The sequence below is a fragment of the Ictalurus furcatus genome, chromosome 26 (genome assembly GCF_023375685.1).
Source record: "Ictalurus furcatus strain D&B chromosome 26, Billie_1.0, whole genome shotgun sequence".
Classification (NCBI taxonomy): Eukaryota; Metazoa; Chordata; class Actinopteri; order Siluriformes; family Ictaluridae; genus Ictalurus; species Ictalurus furcatus.
Window position 1 is genome coordinate 13176751 of NC_071280.1, and position 22106 is coordinate 13198856.

General features: G+C 41.0%; 1 protein-coding gene across 4 annotated transcripts in view; it reads left to right on the forward strand.

The window, feature by feature from the left end:
* atf7ip (activating transcription factor 7 interacting protein) overlaps positions 1-20242 on the forward strand; it is a 57396-nt gene extending 37154 nt beyond the window's left edge. For 2 of the 4 annotated variants that reach the window (XM_053615189.1, XM_053615191.1), the window contains 14 exons: positions 2802-2868; positions 3737-4164; positions 4407-4776; positions 5816-6000; positions 6184-6324; positions 7264-7338; positions 7504-7571; positions 8883-8947; positions 9088-9777; positions 10375-10418; positions 16950-17007; positions 17130-17225; positions 17479-17513; positions 17682-20241. In XM_053615189.1, coding sequence (XP_053471164.1) covers positions 3754-4164; positions 4407-4776; positions 5816-6000; positions 6184-6324; positions 7264-7338; positions 7504-7571; positions 8883-8947; positions 9088-9777; positions 10375-10418; positions 16950-17007; positions 17130-17225; positions 17479-17513; positions 17682-18149 — 2706 coding nt within the window. In that variant the 5' untranslated portion in view covers positions 2802-2868; positions 3737-3753 and the 3' untranslated portion in view covers positions 18150-20241. Of the gene's footprint in view, positions 1-2801; positions 2869-3254; positions 3391-3736; positions 4165-4406; positions 4777-5815; positions 6001-6183; positions 6325-7263; positions 7339-7503; positions 7572-8882; positions 8948-9087; positions 9778-10374; positions 10419-16949; positions 17008-17129; positions 17226-17478; positions 17514-17681 lie in introns of those variants that run through there. The other 2 variants (XM_053615192.1, XM_053615190.1) reach the window with 2 other exon arrangements.
* Positions 20243-22106: the final 1864 nt, after the last annotated feature.

Genomic DNA, 22106 nt, shown 5'->3' on the forward strand with positions numbered 1-22106 from the left:
TGTTCATACTTTTCTTTACTATTCTACAGTCTGTTTTTGTTATTTTTAAATAGCGATTTCCGTTTTTTGTTCGTTTAAAAACAGCAGGCTTATAGCCTGTAAACAATTACAGGAAGCCCTTTTTAAATAGCTCTGCTCTCTTGTTACGAATTTGAGTAGTCTCTTATCACCCCTCTTAATTGGCAGAATGGTATAGTCTGAGTGTAGCCGGAACATTCTGCAGTTGCTGTGTGCGTGGAGTGTACCAGTGGGGGAGGGGATATACCTCTGTAAGCTTCCTAATTGTTGATTTTTATGCTACAGCTTTCGTTTAAGATATTTTCAACTAGTAAATTTGGCTTTTGAATTTTTGTATCTCTGGCTGTTGGTGACATTGACAACACCTTGATTTTACCTGAAGGGAAAACTACAAATTTGAGAGTCCAAGCTACCAGAGCTACTAACAAACACCCCACCCTACACCACTTTATATTTCCTTAAACAAATATCCTACTCTTAGTCAGAGATACTAGTGATTAGCTATGAAGCATTGAAAGATTAGTCATGGTCCACTTTTCTAGCTCATGACTTATAAGTTTGCAAGTTTTATCGCATGTGATTGCTAGCATAAGTATTTGTATCTCCAGTGACTGAGTTAATCACATGAACTATTATGCCAGTGCTGAATTTGGTAAAGACTACATGCCTTTTGTCTAGATGCACACAGGTCCTACAGTCTGCTACAGCTTAGTTTATGCATGATGAAGGGGAGCGATTTCTGTGCATCGATTTGCTCCTCAGTGGTTTTTGGGTTTCTTGCTAGGGACTACATATGCTTGTAAACCTCTGTGTTGGTCTCTTTCCCCCTTCAAATGAGCTCATTTGGAATGGATATACAGGCTAGGTGAAGTCATCCATTTTGACAGCTATCAGATTATGCTGAGAAATACTGATTTAACATTTCTTCGTGGAAAAGGAAGCTGGAAAAACTCAATTGAACTAAACAGAATTTTCCTTTTCGTTCTGTTTTTCTTTAATTATTTGTTGTAATTAGCCATCAGGGCTAGCAGGCCATTCTCCCTTTTGAGGGAATTGTGTATTGAGTATCAATATTGGTATAACTAGCAGGCAGTGACACTATGAACAATATTCCCCTAAAAGGGAAAAAAATGGCTTAAACAGGGGGGAAAAAAAGGTGCGGAGGGCCAAGCCCTGGTGGCCATCTTGAGTTTCTATGAGGAGCACTACACTCGGTTCCTGCAATGCTGTGGGGGAGGGGAGGGCAAACGTTAAGCACCATGAACAACATTTGAAATGGGGACCATACTACCAGCTAGTAGCCTGTTTTTTGTTTCCCCCCCAGACAAATAATGGAACTCTGATCCAGGAAATACGTGGCGGAAGGAAGAATCTAGTACACGCATTTTTAATTCCTGTTTTATCACACGCCATGTTTTCCTGTTAGGTGTGTTCTGTTTGTCAGAATTGGGAGAATTTGGGAATATGTGGCTCTGCCTTCTATTTATTTATTTTATAAATGTGATTTAAAGTTCAGTGATGCAGTTGTGGAAAATGTTTATTTGATATTCAAAATTTGTGCGCATTGGATTACCAAGCGCACCTTGCGTGTGGTAACTGATCTTCCTCGGATTACAACGTTCAGTGTCGTTTTAGATGTCTCTATTCAAATGTACATTTTTGCTAACATACTAATAGCCAATACGTAGATTATCACAATTAAGGCTGTGCATCCCAGAAATCACGTCATATTTTTTTTTCTTATTTAAAAAAAAAAAAGCTTGCCTGACTCGATCATTCTGCTCGGACGCGGTGTATATGTAGAAATACATTTTCAGACCTGTTGTCATGGTCACTAGTTATTCCATGTTGTAGGTGGAGTATGAACAGTTTGACAGGAAGCGAGAGGCGCTGTGCACGTGGCTCAGAAGGAGACGTTGCTATATTTAGCGAGCAGACAGTGTGCAATAGCAGAACTGCAGCAGTGCAGCAGCAATGCAACGGCTAGTTCAAGCATGCAGAAGATGAAAATGAAGATCCGTTTATGCTAATGATGGGCTCGTAGGGTTCTAGTGATTTTTTTTTTTAGATGCTTATTCGTGTTGAGGATAAATGAGAGAAAGCAGCACTAACAGGATTTCACACGGGCAATACAGAAATGAGGCTGGTCTTTTTAATTAAAAAAAAAAAAAAAAAGAGAAATTCGGTCATGTCTAGACATACAAGGCCATTTAAACATGCATATCGAATCCCTATTCGTGGAAAAAAAAAAAGATGAAAAAAGGGATCAGACTGGAACGGAGATGCAAATCTCATTTGACAAAGGGGCTTTTGGATATCAGTTCTGCTTACTTTGTAATACAAATCTGAATGTTAATTGCCCATTGTGTCACACAATTTCTATGTAGTGTCATCATGACTACACTGTTTTGACTGGAGTTAAAATGTCAGCAGTACCGAGTCTAAGCTTAAACTGAGCGAAGATATTCTGTACTTTGCTTGATAGGGGTAAAATATTTGTTTTAATGTACGTTAGCAGTAGGGTTACAATGTACAAAACAGTTGCTGCAGTATTTATGGTGGTTATAGTTAGGAATACATTATTGCTACGAGTCTGAGATCCATAAGTGAATCTGGTCTTGAGTCAGAAGTCCTGCGGGACTAGAAACACATGCCAGCTGTAGCCAGTCCTGGTACCTGATTAATAAACTGTTAATGTATCATTAAACTACTGTACACTAAAGTAAGGTCAATGTTGCTACCGTGTTTTGTTGTTTTTTTAAAAAAAAAATCTTTATTCTCAGGTTCCTGTAAAATTGTGTGGGCAATTCCCTCCATGAACAAGGAGGTACAGCGGAACACAGCGATCAGGTGAGACAAGCTCTGTTTTGTGAGCTTTATGCTGCTTGGTTATGTTTAATTTAATGTGAGGAAATGTAGTTTATACACCTTCATGAAACACCATGGGAAAGATCTGTGCACCCCTGTGTCGGGTTACTCTGTGGTTTTGGATCACTTTGTGCTATGCTAGTGGGACAGACGAATTTAAACACGATCTTGAACATGAGCTCGGAATCAACTGTGAAACTTGATAAAAGATCAGAGCATTACCTAATCAGCCTCTGTTGTCGCTAGCAGACTCTGTATCCTGTTGTCCTCATTGGCTGTGCCTCTGACCAGTGAGGTTGAAGTGGGAGGAGATACAGTGCTGGGTTTTCACCCCTCCCGTTTTTCCCTAACAGATGCATTTTGTTCTGTCTCAGTAGAGGAAGTGTATTAGTTATTCTAATTTGATCGGGGAAGTGGGTTAGTTTTCGGTCAGGGACTTGCCTAAATCTAACTGCTGTCTTCAGACTAGCTTGATCTCTGAGGAGATTTGCTGAAGATGGCAGTGTAAGCAGACTTGTTTAGGTGTAGAAATCTGTGCAGGATTTTTTTTTTCCCCTCTTTCTGGGGTTGAACTGCATTTTAAGGACTTAACTGTGTCCTTGGGTGGAGAACCGCTGATCAGTGGCATTAGGACAAAGACAGCTATAGATTTGTGTTAAAGGACATTAGTGGTATCTGGACTAAAGCAAAGTGTCATGTAGGGTGCAGAGTGCCACCTAGTGTTCTTAACTATAATTGTCTTGGACCAATAAAAGAGCACTTGAGTAGATGGAATATTTTTAAAGTGTTTCTCTGTTAAATGAAGTTAAGCAATTGACTTGAACTAATTGGCCAACTGTCTCTCTCTTAGTTTAACCAGGTGAAAAAATGGAAGTTGCCGTTCCAGAAGAGCCTCAGAAGAAAATATTCCGCGCTCGAAAAACCATGAAGATGAGCGATCGCCAGCAGCTGGAGGTGCTGCATAACACCTTGGTGACGGCGAACCCAAACTCCTCCTCCTCACGGCCCCAGACACCACTGGTGAACGGAACGCACGGGGAGGATGGAGCGAAGGGGAAAGAGAAGGACAAGGAGACTGGGACGAAGTCTCCTGCCTCACCGTTGTCACGTGCTTCTCCATCTCGCTCAGTCTCAATCTCGCGATCGCCATCTCCGGCTGTCAGTGAAAATCGAAACCCTTCACCTTCTATGAAGAAAGGCTCCGAGAAGGGCAAAGGTGACGAGAAAGACCAGAAGGATGATAAGAAGGCCGAAGAAATCAAAGCTGACCAGATCGATGTGAGTCATGCCCAGGACCTTAAAGACTCCATGAACATAGAAAATAGAGATTCTTATACAGAGTTAGTACATAACATTTTAAAGTGTTTAGTATTCTGCTAATGTAAACACACTAACAGAATCTTGAAAAGCAAATCTGACAGATTCCTGCATCTCGAGACTCCTCCACCCAAGACTCTCAGAGACCAGAATTGTTCGGATAGTTTTGTCACGCCTGTCTTTCTTGCCTTCTTTTATTCCAGATCACCAAATCTGCACGCACCGGTTCTCCGTCGGTGTCTGACAAGAAGGCAGAGCAGAAAAAGACCGCAACAGACCAAGCGTTGAACGGCGAGCTGCCCATGGATACAGACAGCACTTCCCTTGACAACGGTTCAGCGGAGGACAAAAGCAGTAAGAGCATCTCCTCCTCGTCTCCTTCCGGCTCTCCGGCCGCCAGCCTGGAGTGTGACCCGGAAGTGAAAGAGGGGTTTCTCTGCCTCAGTGAGGAAGATGAGGGTCAGGGAGAGCAAGATGAGGCGAAAGACAGAAACGAGGAGAAGATGGATGTGGATCCTGAGAAAGAGGAGAAGAAAGAGGGAGAGAAAGGGTGTAATGTGGCAGATGGCACAGGTAATTAGTGCCTATAAAGACGTAAACATTTTTAGACCGAGGTCCTGAAGGCAGTGCTCAAATAACGTCATCACGTAGGAATGAAAATCGATGTTTGATGAACTGCAGATAGTTCGGCTTGCAAGGCTAAACACTGTGCAGTGTTTTCACGATTGCATGCAGCAGTTCTTAGGCAAGAGGAGGTGCTTTTGCATGCGCAACTTGTTTCTTCAATGTAACAGCAGATTTCAGTGATTTAAGAGGGTGATGGAATATCGTCTCTGGTCATTTAATAGCTCAGGACGCGTGAAATGCTCAAACTTGTGTAGTATGCTCTGATGCAAAAAGTAGGAGGTGTTTATTTCAACCTGCAAATGGTGGTCGCTAAGATTTAGGATTGAATTTAAATCTGTACTGGCAGGGGTTAAAGTTGGGGCCAGAACACTGTTTTTAGAGGATTAGACAAAGCAGCCGTCAATAAAACATCTGCTCAGTGGAGAAGCACAGGTCGTGTTAATTTCTGCACATTCAGTGTTAATCTCCCATCAAGTCAGGACGAGGAGTCGTATCTACTTCCCCGTCAATCATATTGCCTGTTGATTCAGATATTATGACGTTGAGGGAGCATTGAATGAAGAATACCACTTGGGATGTCCTACTGAGGCAGGGCTCTGAGCAGGGGATATTGCATAAGCAATGATGGGGAAAATTAGATCGACTCAATCCTGATTGTCAGGTTGAGAATTGGAGTAAAGTGTTGGTATCGGGCACTGTTCAGGCCCAGAGGTTAATTGTAATTTCTTGGAAATGACAACAGAGATGTTGTAGTATGATGATGAACATTTGATGCTCTTTGATAGGGGAGTCCATTGCTGTTTAGTTACAGGTAGAAGTTTATCCCGAAACTATTGCTCCAAGCCAACCAAAGCTTATTGCACTACATGCTTATCTGAAATACAGCATCATAACGTGTGTGTGTGTGTGTGTGTGTATAAAATATATTTATTATAATGTTTCTCGAGCCAAAACCAAACACACTCCTCTGTCCCCTCTTAAACAGGCACCAGCACACCTTCTGGTAAAAAGAGGTCCTTGTCGCCAATCGAGGGAAAAGATGGATGGAAAGATGGGGAGATCAAGGAGGAGAGAGATGGAAAGAGAGCAAGGGTGGAGGGAGTGCAGTTGGAGGCTCAACTGGAGCTGAAGATCACTGCCAACGCAGGAAGCCGTCTGAAACTGGAAAAGGTTTGTGTTTTGCTTTCTTGTGTATATACACCTTTGGCTTCGTTCCATTCATTCATGTGCAGATTTGAAGGCTTTGTGAGACGGCACATTGTGTGCTCCTTTTGTTTGGTTGGTTGGTTTGTTTTTTGTCAAGTCAGCCATTTGTTTATACTCGTATATTTACCGTTTTTCTCTTTCTCTCAGGTGGTGCAGCAGTTGGTGGAGGAGCGCTTGCGTGTGCTGCAGATGACCGTGTTCGACTGCAATCTACAAGAGCTTAAGGACAGAATGGAGAAGATTGATTCCACCACCAGACAGCAGAAAACTGTCCAACATACCCTACAGGTGAGCCCTAATTGTTGACCAGGCTGTCCTGTGACACTTGGCGTAAATATCCGAAAATATTTGAGACTCCCTTTCTAAAGTAGCAGATTTGGCTGTTTTAACGAAGCAGGAGCGGTGTCTAGCTGAGCAGCCCTGGTACATCTGGGGGAATGGAGCTCGTTTCTGGAATAAAAAAATGTCAATAAAACCGCCATTAGCTTACAAACCAGATCTTCAAATGAGTTTTTCTAAGGGTTTCTAAGGCTGCTGCATATTTCTAAAATTGTTTAGTCCTATTAATGTACTGTGCTGCTCCTGCATACAATCTGATCTTTTAACCAGACGGGCATGACTGATGTAGATGGTTTCAGTGTAAATTAGTAAATCGTCAAAGTGTCAGCTTGCATTTAAAATACATATTAAGAAAAACGAGTGGAGATCAAGTGAATGCTTATCTGTTCTACCTTATGAGGCTATTTTTCATGGCAATGTGGAATATTAAAGTACTCTGTAGTGTAGTGACTTGCATTTTTATCGCAGGTTGCAAACTGTCTAGCCAAAAGCTGTGTAACTTTATCATAGGTATAAAATTCACACCATTCACCTATTGAAAAGAGGAATGAAGGAAACAAGGAGATCGGAAGCTAGCCCGTTTGTTTGTAAAAGTCTGTTTTATGTGGGGGTGGCACCAAGCGTTCAAGCCAGAAATGAATCAATTTGAAGAGTGGTGCAACATTTTAATGTTGGTTTAGTTTACAAATTTGGGTACCACATTCATGCAGACTTATCCAAGTAAAGTCCTTGAGAATGACCGCAGTAAACTGATAATAATATAGAAGGCGAAGGGGCGTGTCTGATCGCGAAGAACCGTGTTAAATATAGAAAAATGTACAAAGTGATTTTATGAAGGTGATTGAAATGCTCTGGTCTAGTCAGTAACAAACTCTCTCTTGGTTTCAGAGTAAGATTGCACGACTTACCAAGAAGTTTGGAGCTGCTAACCAGGCGTCTGAGAATTCCAAAAAAGCTCAAGAGGTAAGCAGAAAGATTACAACCAAATCAGTTAATCACTACTGTCCTCCTTTTTTCTTCTTTTTTTTTTCCCCTTCCACTATCCGAAAACAGCAACAACATTTAGAAACCAACTAAAGGAACAGCTTGCTTTGGAAAGTAAGTATTTGTTCTTTCTTTCTCTAATAGGCTGCTGCTGCCGCCGCCAATGCTGCTAAGCCTACTCCAACACCCACGACAACCCCAACAACTCAACGGTGAGCGTTTCATTTAAGGTTTTGCTAATTAATGGCAGCTAACAGGTGCCTGTGAGAAGGTCTACTTCCTGTTGTCTTCAGGCCTGTCTCAGCCTGAGCAATAGATCTAAGAGAGTAGGAGTGCTTTGACTGACATCGTGATCTATGAAAACGGTGTCTGGCATCAGCGGGGAAATTTGGAAGACTGGCACAAAGCGGGAGGAGGTCTTCAAGTGCAGAGAGAAACAAAGTGGTAACAAAGCACGTTGTTTTAAAGACCCAGTTATCATCTGAGGACATAAGTGTTGCTGGCAGCAACCCATCAATCAGCCAGTTACACTACTGTGTCCAAATGTTTTCCAAGGGAATAAACCTCAGATGTTGCACGTGGACCTGTGTCAGAAATTACCCGAAGACTTTCAAACCCAGCTTAACCTTTTTGGTACTAAATTGATGGCATGTTTGCTGGTTGTTACGACGATGGATCAGGTATCATCAGAGAAGTGTGAGATTTCAGTGACGTTTACGATCCTATTACCCTGTTGTGTAGTGACGGAGTAAAATTGTCATATCAACGAATTGCACATGAATTATGAAAGGATGAGGAGTTTTTGTTTTGGAGGACGAGCATACAGCTTCTTGAAAAAAGCAAATGGTCTATTTGTAACGTTTATGACCGAAGATCTCAAAGAAAGTCATAACACCTTTGCTGGTTATCACACTTGGTGGAATTTGGCATCACCGTCAATCACTGCTTTAAACACTACAGCCCGCGTGACCTGAAAGTCCTGGATGGATTGGAAACCCTTTAAACAAACCAACCACTGGATTGAGGATGCATGGAGGCTAGTCAGTGGCTGATTTCCAGAAAGCTGATTTGATCGAATACGATGGAATTATCGGCCTCGGTGATGAGACACACAAGAGAAAACTCCTTCCAATGTGTCTTCCACAAGTGAACGCAAAGACCAATCCAAGCAAACGTTTTAGGTTTTACGTATACCGTGTAATCCTTCTTGTCAACCGTTGAACATTTTAATAGTCACATGAATGTTTTTAAACTTTTCTTGCATTACATGTTCAGGATTATATGCTTATGTACACTACTATTTAAATCTGAGCTTTATTGAAAGTGCCTTGTTAAATTTTTCTCTTGAACATGTGTACTTCAGTAAACATGGAATGTGCAACAGAGAAAAGTGTCAAATTTAAGACTGTGTATTTATACCCCAGTGCAATCTGTAGGATTTAAACAGCAGACTGCTATATAATGTGAATTGTATATATTTGTTTTATTATATATATTTTTGTTGTATATTTGTTTTATTACAGCACTATAAGGACCACTGTGGACCCAAAGCTGCCCAATCCTTCTGCAGCAGCATCCAGTTCTACTGGTGAGTGTTTATCTTGGTTGAATACAGTCCACCTTGAAGGTAGCTGCTAAAGTCTTGGATTTTTTTTTTCTTCCAGATGTTGTTAAAGCTAGGTTTTGTTTTTCAAATAATACTTAAAAAGCCTTTCTCATGTCCTTCAGCTACTCCGACTCAGCCAAAACCTCTCTCCACTCCAAGTACACCGACCTCCTCGGCACTGGCTGCACCTGCGCCCATCCTCCAACTCATAACCACAACGACAAACTCCACACCCTCCTCCTCCAGCTCTTCTCTGAGTGGCCAGGCCCAAGCAGGCACTCTACTTCTGCAGTCCCGCCCAAACACGGGTGGCATGACAACCAACACAGCCACGTCAGCCGGCCAACCGATGTCCATCCAGCCTTTGCTGATACAGCTGCCCCTGGCTATGGCTAATGGCCAGGGTGGGACCATAGCTGGAGGAGTTGGCCTGATTCCCGTGTCCTCCTTAGCCACGGTTACCAGCCTTAGCAAGGCCAAGACCACGACAGCCACCACTTTTATCTTGCAGAAGACTGCAGGAAGTGTTGTGACATCATCCTCCTCTGCTCCCTCTTCCTTGACCTCATCAGCGTCTTCGGCAGTGACGCAGATGCCACCTAGTAGGCCAGTGTACCAGGGTGGCACGGGCACAGCAAGCTCACCCAATGCTGGCATCTCTGTGACAACGGCCCGCGCCCCAACACAGTGCGCCACCGTCGTCGGAATGGCCACCGCTTCATCGTCCCCGGCGACCACAGGCCCTGCTGCAACAGGCTCGGCAGCAGCCGCGGCTGGTCCTCCATCAGTCTCTGAGATGGCATCCAAAACAGGTGTGTGCACTCTTACAGGCCAGCTCTATTATTTAAAGTGAACACACTTTTATAATTTAGTTTGCATGTACAGAAATCATCTTTCACCACATACAATTGTCCATCAATTTCACGATCCATCCATATATCCATCCACAGATACACTACCGGTCAAAAGTTTGTGGACACTCGACTGAAATGTTTCTCAGGATCTTAAAACCCTTTTGATCTGAAGGTGTATGATTAAATGTGTGAAATCGGTGTTGTAGACAAAAGCATAATTGTGCCAACATATTAATTTCTTTCATTATCAAAATAATATTTATTTTAAACGGACGACTCGGAGTGAAATATTCCGAAAAGCGGCCAATAAGACTCTGTCGTCGGTGTGAACTCCTTTTAATACTGTTTAAAAAGCATCTCAGGGAAATTCCTCAAGAAATCAGTTGAGAAAATGCCAAGAATACATTTCTGGAAATGCTAGGCAAAAAGGGCGTCTACTTTGAAGATGCTGAAATATTAAATTATTTTGACATTATTTTGGATTTTTTATCACAATACACTGTATAACTTTAGTATCTCTCTCTCTCTCTCTCTCTCTTGTTCTTTTCATTTCAGATAATCAAGCCACTCATTCTGCTCCAGCCAAATCACCTGCTCAGGTAAGTGTAGTACGCTGGTGCCTTATTGTTTTTAAACCTCATGTTGTACATGTGCATGGTAACAAATGAACGATTTTGGTAAAACCATATACCATAATGTGTTGTATGGATATTGTGGTGCAGATGTGGCCTTTAAGATTCCTTGGGTTTTTTTTTTTTTTTTTTCTCCACCCCCGCACCCCACATGGTTTTGTCACTTGTGATCACGCAGCACCCTGCAGGCATGCTCCTTAGAATTTAAATTCATTTGTTGTGCTTCACACAATATCCACAATATCCAATATGCAACACCCTACTGTAGCTCACCACATAGTAGCTAGGCAAGATCAGACCACTCTCTGCCTCTTCGGATTGACAATGATATTAGTCTTGAATCGATCTTACATTGTGAATGGCACTGTTGAATTCTCGAGTCTGATTGGATGACGGATGTTCCGAGGTGTGTGTGAACTTTTCAGTAAATGCACAGCTCAAGTATTTCCGGTGAAGTCTTGACTGCTTTACAGTTCCATATCACTTCTCCAAGTGAGAACTTGGCCTACTATCCACCACAGCGTACACACTTAGCAACAAACAAAACAACAGAATTTAGATTTTCCAGAAATAAGTAGGGGCCGTTACTATTAATTATTCGAAAAATAACGCGCACTCGAGGTGGTAATGCGGCCACGGTTCAGCCATTGACGTGCAGTTATTAGAGAGAGAGAGAGAGAGCAAGAGAGCACGCGTGACTGCAGTAATGAGACAAAAGCCAGCAAACAAGTACCTATATTTTCTGTAGTAATAAAACACAAAAAACCCTGTGAACAAGTATTCAAATCAATAATTTTTGTTTTTTATATTATCAGCATGAAACAGAAACTGTGATCTCGCTCTCCCTCCCCTCCGGTAACTGCATATAAATGGCTCAAGCCTCCGTTAATAAATTGGCAACGGAGGCTTGAGATGGGATGCGTAATAAATTAGTCCCACACACGAGAGCGTTTAAAGGACAAAAACCTGACAAATGTCTTGAAATAAAACATCTGAACAATGTCTTGGTGTGGTAACTGTGGTATAAGTGGAATAATTGTCTCCGGTCCATTGAATTATTTAAAAAAATTCAACTTTACCAATAAATCAACGCCCTGTCGTCAGTTATTCCTTACATATATTTATCATCATTCTCCGATGGTGTCCTGATGTATTAACTGCACGTTTAATGTCGTGATTTTGAGAAAACATGAAATATCTGTAAAAATATAAAGTAAAAAAAAAAAACGAATACCGGACATAAATATTGAATAATACGGAGATTGGAAAATCCTTTTACACGTGACTGCATGAGGGTAATGCAGCGGATTATTTTGTGTGCTTTGTAAATGCACACTTCATTCTGCTCTCTGTAGGTACAAGATAATGTGTGTATATAAATATTACTCTGTTTAGTGCAGCGATTTTAAATATTACTCCATTAACTAAAGTCACAATTGCGGAGTTGCCAACTCTCACGCATTTACGACGTCTGAGGGGAAAAAAACAAGACCGTACCGTGAGTGCTTGTGCTGTTTGTTATATATAATTGGTGTTTGTGTTCATCTTGTTTGTGGTGTATTCCATTGCCTTTTTTTTTTTTTTTTTTTTTAAAAAAGAAGAAGAAAAAATTATTCAAATTTATTCCAAAAAAAAAAAAAACTTATTCAAAAGGTTGAATAAGTTTAATGTGCTTAAGAGATACTTTTCACCAGCGCGTAACTTGTATTTCTCTTAATTTAATGCTGTTTGAGATTGCCTGAAACCCAGAGAAACACGTCACGTTCTCAGCATCATGTTCGCCGGTCTCTCCTGCAGGGAGTGATTCTTCCAGATGTGATTTTAAATCACGTGTCCCTGGAGAAAGAGAAAAAACTGTATCTGGATTCAGCAGGACCAGATGGGAGACCAAGGGCAGATCGCTTCGCTGTGCTTTTGTTTAAACGCTTAATTCCCCTCGATGTTTATCAGAACTGGGCAGGTTCTGTTAACTTCGATGGCTCCAGGGGGAAAAATGCACTGCCTAACAACCTGCGTCAAACACTTTCGGATGCGGTTGGTCGGAAATTCCAACTCGCAGCCCGTGACTGGAAGCCGATAAGAGATCGAATTAACGAACTTCTCCGAAACAGACGAACAACTTTCCCACTTTTTTGAAAATTCCTACAAAAATCACTGGATGAAAACACTTCTGATAATAACTGACTGTACTCATTGCACTTCATATTTAATAAAATCGTAATTGTATTGGAACATGAACAGCAATTTATTTATTTGGATATATTATTTTCAATATTTACATACATGACGCTGTCCATTAGGGGTGTGCCTGAAGCTGAATAACTTGCTTGGAAAAGTACTGACAAGGACTTTAAAACAAATACCCACGAGTAATAAAAAAAACAAACAAACGGAAAGATAGATCGCAAATTGTGTAATCAACACATCTAAATCTAAATGTCTGTGGAAAAATATCGACAGTAAATCTGATCTAAATTATTTTGAACTTAAAATTTTTGAATCTGAAAAAAGAATGAATGTAAAAAAAAAAAAAAAAAAGTGCCCTTTTTTTCTTCTTTTTTTAAGTTGGAGTAAATTTTTGAAGTTTCGAATATTGTTTTCAGTGCCGCATGTAAATAATGTTAACGTTGTCCCAACATGGCAGTCATTGACTCAACAGAGTATAGTTACTCAAATTACTCAATATTCTTACTAAAGTTGCTTTTTTGTTAGTGTTTCTACAGTTTAAAAATTTAATGACTTTGGGTCATTCCATGAATTTACCCAATTCGTGCCTGCTATAGGCCTGCCTAGCCTACAGTATCGACAACTCTTTCTCACTTATTGCCCATTTCCCCAATGACACCTTGACATCTGTATGGATAAATGTTTCAGAGCAGTCCTGCAGGGCCACACTGGCCTCCTGAGTCCACCTCACAATCCTTGTGGAGACGGGCTGCCTTTGAAATGCGGAAACATACTGAGGTGTTAACAAGACAAGGCTATGATCTGCCAACTGGGGGTAGAGTAGTAGCTTTGTATGCTTATTTAACATTTGCATACAAAAGGACTAGTGTTCTGTTTTCCTGTGTAATGCAGTCAACAAACTGGTGGAAAGTTGGGAGATCTGAGAGATCTTCTGGAATCCAGATTTACATGGTTAAAGTCTCTAGGAATTACCACAAAATCCTCAGGGTTTTTAGACTGTATCTTTGCAAGAGCGGCAGATATAACGTCACATGCTGCTAAAAAACTGCAATCCCTCCAGCTTTCTTCTTAAGCCTCTGGTATACTTTTTTTTTTTTATGTTTACGCTAGCGTGTGCGCACAATCGTACACATAGCCTTTCAAAGTATACTCTATTTGACATGTACGCGTACACAAGCAGTCGACGCATGCACATTACGACAACTTGCACTACCCCCCTGGCCTGCAAGAGTCAGTACAGAGCAGTAAAGTTTGTCCTTTTGGTGTGAAGGACGACAACGAATAAGAATCACAACACTGAGAACAATGCTTGGGCATTGTTCAACACGAAGAACAATATACCTCTCGCCATGATTAGCACCCATATACAAATCCTTATACACTTTTAAGGCTATAATTATACAAATGTGGGTACTTTCTAACCTGCATTAATTTCCATCTCTTCTATTTATTACGTTGGTTTTTTTTCTTCTTCGACTACCTTGAGAATCAACCGCCCTGGGTCACTGTTGCCACCTTGTGGAACAACTAAACAGTGCAAAAATCGGGCGTCGTGTGTATAGTACGCGTGTACTGTGCTGATGAAATTTGTGCGCGTGTACAGTACACTGTTCCTAGTGTATGCGTTAAAAGTGAAGCATACTTCCTTCTTGAAGCATACTTTCTTCTTTACTGCTCAGCATAACGTCTCTGTCCTCCCTAATAATCCTGAAGCCTGGTATGGAGGCACTGTGTGGTCCGGGAAGTCCGCGTGCAGCCATGTCTCCATGAAGCACAAAATACTTCTCTCCCAGTACGCCCTCTGGGTCTGAATCAGTGCAGACAACTCGTCCATCTTATTTCCCAAAGACTTAATATCACAGAACCACACTTTGCAATTCATGTTAATACGTTGCACAGTGTCTTCTCATCTTTTCCTTGGTAGTGCTGTCTAGTCTTTTGAGCATTTTGACTTCTTTAAAGCAAAAACAGGCTTGAGGGAGAATAATCTTAACATAATATTTTTCTCCTTGGATTATGGCATCATTGGTGATAAATTCTGCATAAGCCAAGGAAGGTGTGATCTTAAAATTAGCTTAAAACTACCTTCCTGGTCATTGTCTTTAGTACATTACGCTACAGTAAGTCTTTAGATTGACCTGCTGTGTCAATCTCGTCAAAACTAAATTACTGAAATGTTCATTAACAAAGAGTCCCCTCCCCCCAAATGATAATGAAGACCAGACAAAAATTCACATCATGACTAATAATTATTAGTTTTTAAACATGCTGTTGACGAAAGTATGACCAAAAAACAAAAATTAACAATTAACTCAATGTGATTAAGAAAGAATGTGATGCACTAATGGCTGATAATTTCAGGGATTGACCTTTTTAATAAAGTCGTCGTATATATTTCAGCAGGAATGACCTGCTTGAGTGGAGTGAATGAAAACCAGTACACTAAACCACTTTACTAGCGGGATAATTAACTCACCCAAATGCATCCTGTAAGATTGATCCGATTCATAGACAACAAACGCAATGTTACAACCTGCATCTGCACAAATAACCCACATGCACAACTATACGTGATGGTCAGGATGTGTAAATCATGTCGTGAATATGCTCTTTCATAAACGTTGCCATGTTTAAATTAATACATGTAATGTTTGAATATTTGGTTTAATTTAGCACTTTTGTCAACTAATGTTTTTGACTAAAATTAGATTTTAGCTAGCGTAAAATTGATGAATGAACATGACAAAATTCTGACTAATTTCATATGATATTTTTGTCAAAAGACAAAAATTATGACCAAAACTTTCAATGCAAAAAAAAAAAAGAAAGCAAAATGAGTGCTATAGTAATGCATCAATGATCAAACTTCAAATGTAAATTAATATAAGTCAAAGTCATGGCAAATGTGGAAAAAATTACTATTAATAACTGAATTATTAATGTTATCAGCATGTGCGCAGTACAAATATTGGACAAACTTGAATAAGGATCACTGTTTAATGTGCTCTGCTGCTTGTTCAGAACGGTTCTGAGAGAGGTTCACAGATCCACGAGCCAAGCACAAGCAGATCATGGGCTTCAGTACAAGAAACGGCACCGTTTGGTTGGAAAAGCATATCTGCTGGATATAGTACATGTCCTGGCAGAACTACTGTATCTAATAGCAAGCCATGTTTTGTTCAAATGAAACATGACTACCCCCTCCTGGTCTGGTCTTTCCTGTACCCGCAGCATGCGCGTGATCCTGCGTGACGAAATTGCAGGATCCCCTTTCCTTTGACGCGCATTCTTAATGGCCACATCTGTATCTTAAATTTTTTATTTTTATTTTTTACATTTTTTTTTTTAATTAACCAATGTGATGTGTATAACATAGCAATAACAGGGTAATTTTAAAGTTGTTGTTGTATTATTATAATGATGATGAAGAACAGGCCTACAGAAATCGAACATTTTTAAACTGCAACACGTAAAACACCAAAGAACAAAGACTTGCAATTGTTATTATATTTGGATCAGGAAGTTGAATCAGGAAACTTAGGAAGTCCTAAGTTTGGATCAGGCAGTCTTTAACTCCCACTAAGTCATATCACATCAACCATAAGAGGAATTGCATGAAGTGCAGGAACAAATATATTGTAATAACACACGTCATATTGTGTGTTTTTGTTTTTCATTTTCCTTTATAACTAAAATGGGGAAAACCTTTTTAGAAATGTTCTTTTCAGAGTAGCATAATGTCTTATTTCATATATGGAAAAAAAAGAAGAAGAAGAAGGGCGGGGGGGGGGGGGGGTGTGTGCAAATAATAAAAAAAAAATTGTGGCACTTGTATGTGCTTTGTTTGTTTTGATTTTTATATGTATTTTTCTCCTCATGGGTGGGTGGGGGGGAGGGGGGGCGTGTTGGGTCTATGAGGAAACTTCTCGGGCCTTCAGTCTAGTATCTATTCAGTCTCTGTGCAACAGCCTGCTCTCTCCACTTGCCTACACTGTTGTAAAATTCAAGTGACTTTTAAAGTCCCTTTTGCCATTATCACATCTCTATTTGTATGTCTAGCCTACAGCAGGGACCACAGTCTGTTTTAAAAATGGTGCACGACTCTTTGAGCATCTCGCCACATGTTTAAAGGGGCATTATAGTGTCCCTGCAGTCAAATAAAACCTTAAAGTTGTTAGCTTAACACCTAAAGGCTGTTCAACTTCTGTCTGTTGATTTAGCTCTCGAGTGAGTAGGTAAGGTTACCTAGGCTATATCAAAAAATTGTTTTGGACATTTTCAAATATTTATTACTTCCTGTCGTCTCCACAGCCTGCTCGTCCCAAGGGCTCGGTCATTGACCTAACTGAGGATGATGATGATGTCCAAGGTAAATTGTTACATCTCCACTTGGCTCCTGTTGCCCCTCTCTTTTCTTACTTTTGCTCACTTGCCCATATACCCACTTACCCTTCACGCCCTTATTCTCTTGCCCTGCTATGTGTGTGATAGTTACTGGTGTGCAGAAGGCTACTGCTCCTGCCATTCCTACCAATACCCAGCGACCTCCAGGGCCTCAAGCATCACAAGTGAGCTCCACCTCTGTTGGTGAGTTTCTCCATTTTTCTGCTTCGCTCTCCCTTGCTTATTATTCAGCCCTAAAGATCTTTCTTTCTTTCTTTCTTTCTTTCTTTCTTTATTTATATTTTTATATCTGACTAACTAGTTGACGTCCTATTGCTTTTTGTTTTGTTTTTTCCCCCTCTGATTAGTTCTCAAATCCTTTGTCCTGGCTATCAGCTCTTTAAATATTACGGCCCTGTTTTGAGGTTTGTAGTTAAATCTGTTTAATTTTTTTCAGCAGGTCGCTCTGTAGCGCAGCATCGACCCTCAGTGGTAAGCGGATGTTACCAAAACTTTTGAAACTTTTCCTTGTTGTAAAAGTAATGAATTGTCAGTGTTGTTGTAGCCTATAAGCATGCAACTGGTTGAGTCGGAAAAATGTGTATGATCTATAACCGAGTTTGTATTAAACAGTTGTTCTACCATTTCTCATCCATCCAGGACTCCCCCTCTAAATCTCGCACAAGCTCTTCATCCTCGGCTACTCTTCCGCAGTTGCCATTAACCCCGCCCGCACCAGCTCGTCTGCCTCCAGAGGCAGCTCACACGTCTCCACCTCAGCAGCCTCAGCTGAAGCTTGCACGTGTGCAGAGTCAGAACGGCATTGTGCTGTCATGGTGCGTGTCTGAGACTGAGCGAAACTGTGCACCTGTGGACAGCTACCACCTCTACGCCTACCACCAGGACCAGCAGAGTGCATCGGCGGGATCATCCACACAGTCGCCCTCACACTCGCTGTGGAAGAAGATTGGTGAAGTGAAGGCACTGCCGCTGCCCATGGCCTGCACTCTCACCCAGTTTGTGTCCGGTTCTACGTATTACTTTGCAGTCAGGGCCAAAGACGTGTACGGCCGCTTTGGGCTGTTCTGTGAGCCCCAGTGTACCGATGTTATCAACCCACAGTCTTAAGTTGATGTAACGAATTGTGTTAGTTAGCGAAGGAAATTTGTGGAGTAGTCGTCAGAAATATCCAAACTGTGGGAGAGACTGAACTGCTAATGATGCATCAGACTACTTGTTTAGTTAGGAAATGTCCCCAGAATTGGATAGGATGTTTAAAATAGACACACATACCCCACAGAAACAGACTTGCACACCAGTCAGTAATTTGACGCTATTTTAAGGAAAATGGGGAATTGGCACTGGTTTGACTTGTGCCACAAACGGTATTTTCCACGTGTAGAATGACTGTACAGTTAAGTGTTGAACCAATAGGTCAGATATTTATACATCGTGTTTGGTCCGTTCCAAATTTTTCATTTTTCTTTTCTTTTCTTTCTTTCTTTTTTTTTTTTAAAAAAAGAATGTTTGGTTTTTTTTTTGTTTTTTTTTTTCTAATAAAATGACTTTCAATCCATTGCACATATGCTCCATAAAACAGCATGGTATCAAGCTACATGGAAAGACAATGGTGGCATTATTGCTTTTGTAATGTTCTGTCTGGTAACCAGACGCCCAAAGAACAACCTTCAAATAAAGGTATTTAAAATGGAGGGAAAAAAAATCCCTGTCGCTTGAACTTGATTTTGTAACTTTAATTTAAAGGTATAATGTGTAATGATATATTGGAGAACGTATACAGTACCTCCACTATGTGAAACTAGACAGATGTAGCTATACGCTCACTGAACATGTTAGAAAACCTGTACACCTAGTCATTCATGCAATTATCTAATCAGCCAAATGTGTGATAGCAGTGCAGTGCATAAAATCATGCAGATACAGGCCAGCAGCTTTGGGTAATCTTCCCATCAATCATCAGAATGGGGGGAAAATGTGATCTGTGATTTTTGTCCCTGGCATGGCTGTTTGTGGCAGACGGGCTGGTTTCAGTATTTCTATAACTGCTGGGATTTTCACACACAGAACAGTCGCTAGGGTTTAGTCAGAATGGTGCAGTAAAGAAAAAAACTTCAAGTGAGTAGCGGTTCTGCTGAGAGAAAAACCTTGATGAGCGAGGTCAGTGGAGAATGGCCAGACTGGTTTGAGCTGACACAAAGGCTACAGTAACTCTGTACATTTGTGGTGAGCAGAAAAGCATCTCCATGCACAACATGTTGAACCTTGATGTGGATGGGCTACAACAGCAAAAGACCACATTGTATTCCACTTCTGTCAGCCAAGAACAGAAAGCTGAGGCTGCAATGGGCACAGACTCACCAAAAATGGACCGTTGAAGACTGGAAAAATGTATCCTAGTTTGATGAATCTTTATTTCTGTTGATGCACACTGATGGTAGGGTCAGAATTTGGCACCAACAGCATTTATACATGGACCAAACCTACCTTGTGTCAACAGTCCAGGCTGGTGGAGGTAGTGTGATGGTGTGGGGAATATTTTCTTGGCACTCTTTTGGTCTGTTAATACCAATCAATCATCGTTTGAAATCCAGTGTATTTGAGTATTGATGCTGACCATGGCACGTACATCCCTTCATGGCCACAATTTACCTAGCTTCTAATGGCTACTTCCAGCATGATGATGCACCATGTCACAAAGCAAAAGTTGTCTCAAAGTGGTCTCATGAACAGGACGAGTTCAATGTTCTTCAGTGGCCTTCCCAGTCACCAGATCTGAATCCAATAAGAATAATCCATTGGGATGTTGTAGAATGGGAGTGTCTCCGCATGAAAGTGCACTTGAAAAATCTGCAGGGATTGTGGAATACAGTCATGTTAACATAGACCAGAATCTCAAAGGAATGTTTCCAACGTCTTGTGGAATCCATGGCACAAAGAATTGAGGCTGTTTTGAGAGCAAAGGAAGGCTCTAACCAGTATTAGTATAGCGTTCCTAATAAAGTGCTCCGTAAGTATATTGCTGCCTCATGTTGAGATTCCCAGCAAAAACATTTCTTTAACTGAGCTCCATTAACATATAAGTATTACAAATCCAGCCGTTTTTATCGATCCAAACTCTCCACAAAATGTTTCACTCTAAGCAAAACGTGATAACTGCTCTATATGCACACACAGAAAAGCCAACTCTTTAAGTATGGACTCATCTAAAGGGTAAGGTTACTGTTTAGAGGTCAACGCAGTACACATTCTGAACAAAAAATTGCTTCATCAACCAGACTTATCAGGCTGATGGCTCCACAAGGGGGAGGTCTTATTCAAGTATCTTTAGTGTGCATCTTCGTTCAGAGGGACCAAACTGGCATCAACCTGGACAAGCCCATACAATCAGGATCTGACCAATACACATTAGCACTCTAATTATGTCAATTAAATACAATATCTTGAACACATTTGTATATGAAAGCAAAATATTTTTGATAGCTTGCCACCCATATAATAATAAACCAAGACCAGTATATATCGTGACGTAGCAAAGAGATTCACAGGTCAAAAAAAGCACAACTTTTCTCTGTAGGAGTGCTGCTTTATACTGGCTGGTTTACACTAGCAAGGATTAATTTTAAACCTGGATTAAAATAAAATTTAATATATTGATCCAGATGCAACGAATTTGCAAACGTTTTAAAATGATCAGGATTGCACATAAAACATAATTTCATCTTTGGTTTTGCAGTGATTTTGGATGAATCCTGTTAGTCCGTTACAGGGAAGTATGTCTGTCGTCCAGAGATCACAAATTTGAATCCCAATGTTGCCACAGCCATGCTCTCTTCACTGGGAGTCTTGCTCTCTGGGTGAGAGGGATGGTATACAGTTGCAATCAAAATTATTCAACCCCCATTGCAAATCAGGTTTATTGTCAAAATGTACAGACTTTCACCTGTTTGCAATGAACAAATCAAACAAAAGCCATTGAAATAGTAAATGCTTCAAGTGGTTTCCCCAAATTCAGCTCAAAATACTACTTATAATGGCTTCTCCAGTTTCACAATGATTCAACCCCCTGAATAGAATCCCTCACAACAGCACAAATATGCAAAACAGGAGTTGTCTCAAGCACACCTGATGCAACTAATCAAGAGCTTCATTATTTGCACCAGGTGTGCTTGAGCTGGAACACATGAAATACCTGAACTGGCTAGGGGCATAAAATAAATGAAATACCTGGACGGGGCAGAAAAGGAAGCCATCACTGGCTGCAACCAGATTTCTGAGAAGGCAGGTTGTGAAAAACCCCCGAGTGACAGCAAAAGACCTGCAGCAAGACTTCGTGGCAACAGGCACTGAGGTTTCAAGTGAGCACGGTAAGGCACGTGCTAAACGCAGAAGGTTTCCATGACATACTCCAACTCCAAGACATACGCCACTACTGACCCAAAAGCACAAGAAAAGTCGGCTCAAAATCATATAAATAAGCCACAGAAGTTTTGGGATTCTGTTCTGTGGAGCGATGAAACAAAACTGGAACTTTTCGGCACGATGGATCAGCGGTATGTCTGGAGAAGGAAGAATGAAGACAGAACACTCTGACCACAGTCAAGCATGGTGGTGGCTTGATGATGCTCTGGGGCTGCTTTTTATCCTCTGGCACTGGAAACCTGCAGCATGTGGAAGGCAAAATGGATTTATTGTAGTATCAGGAAATCCTAGGAGAAAACGTCATGCTGTCTGTGAGGAAGCTAAAGCTTGGGCCTCTTTGGAAGAAGTCCTGGAAGATTCTACAGGGCCATCACAGTCACCTGACTTGAACTGGTGGGATTTGAAGCAGGTGGTTGCAGCACGCAAACCCAAGAATATTACTGAACTAGAGGCCATTGCTCATGAGGAAATGGCTAAGATTCCTCAGTAACTCTGCTAGAAGCTGGTGTCTTGCTATGCATCTCGTTTGCAGCAGGTCATAACAGCAAAAGGATGGGTTGCTTGCCATGAAGGGGTTGAATAATTTTGAAACTGGAGGTCATTATAAGTTGCATTTTCTGTTGAATTTGGGGAAACCACTTGAAG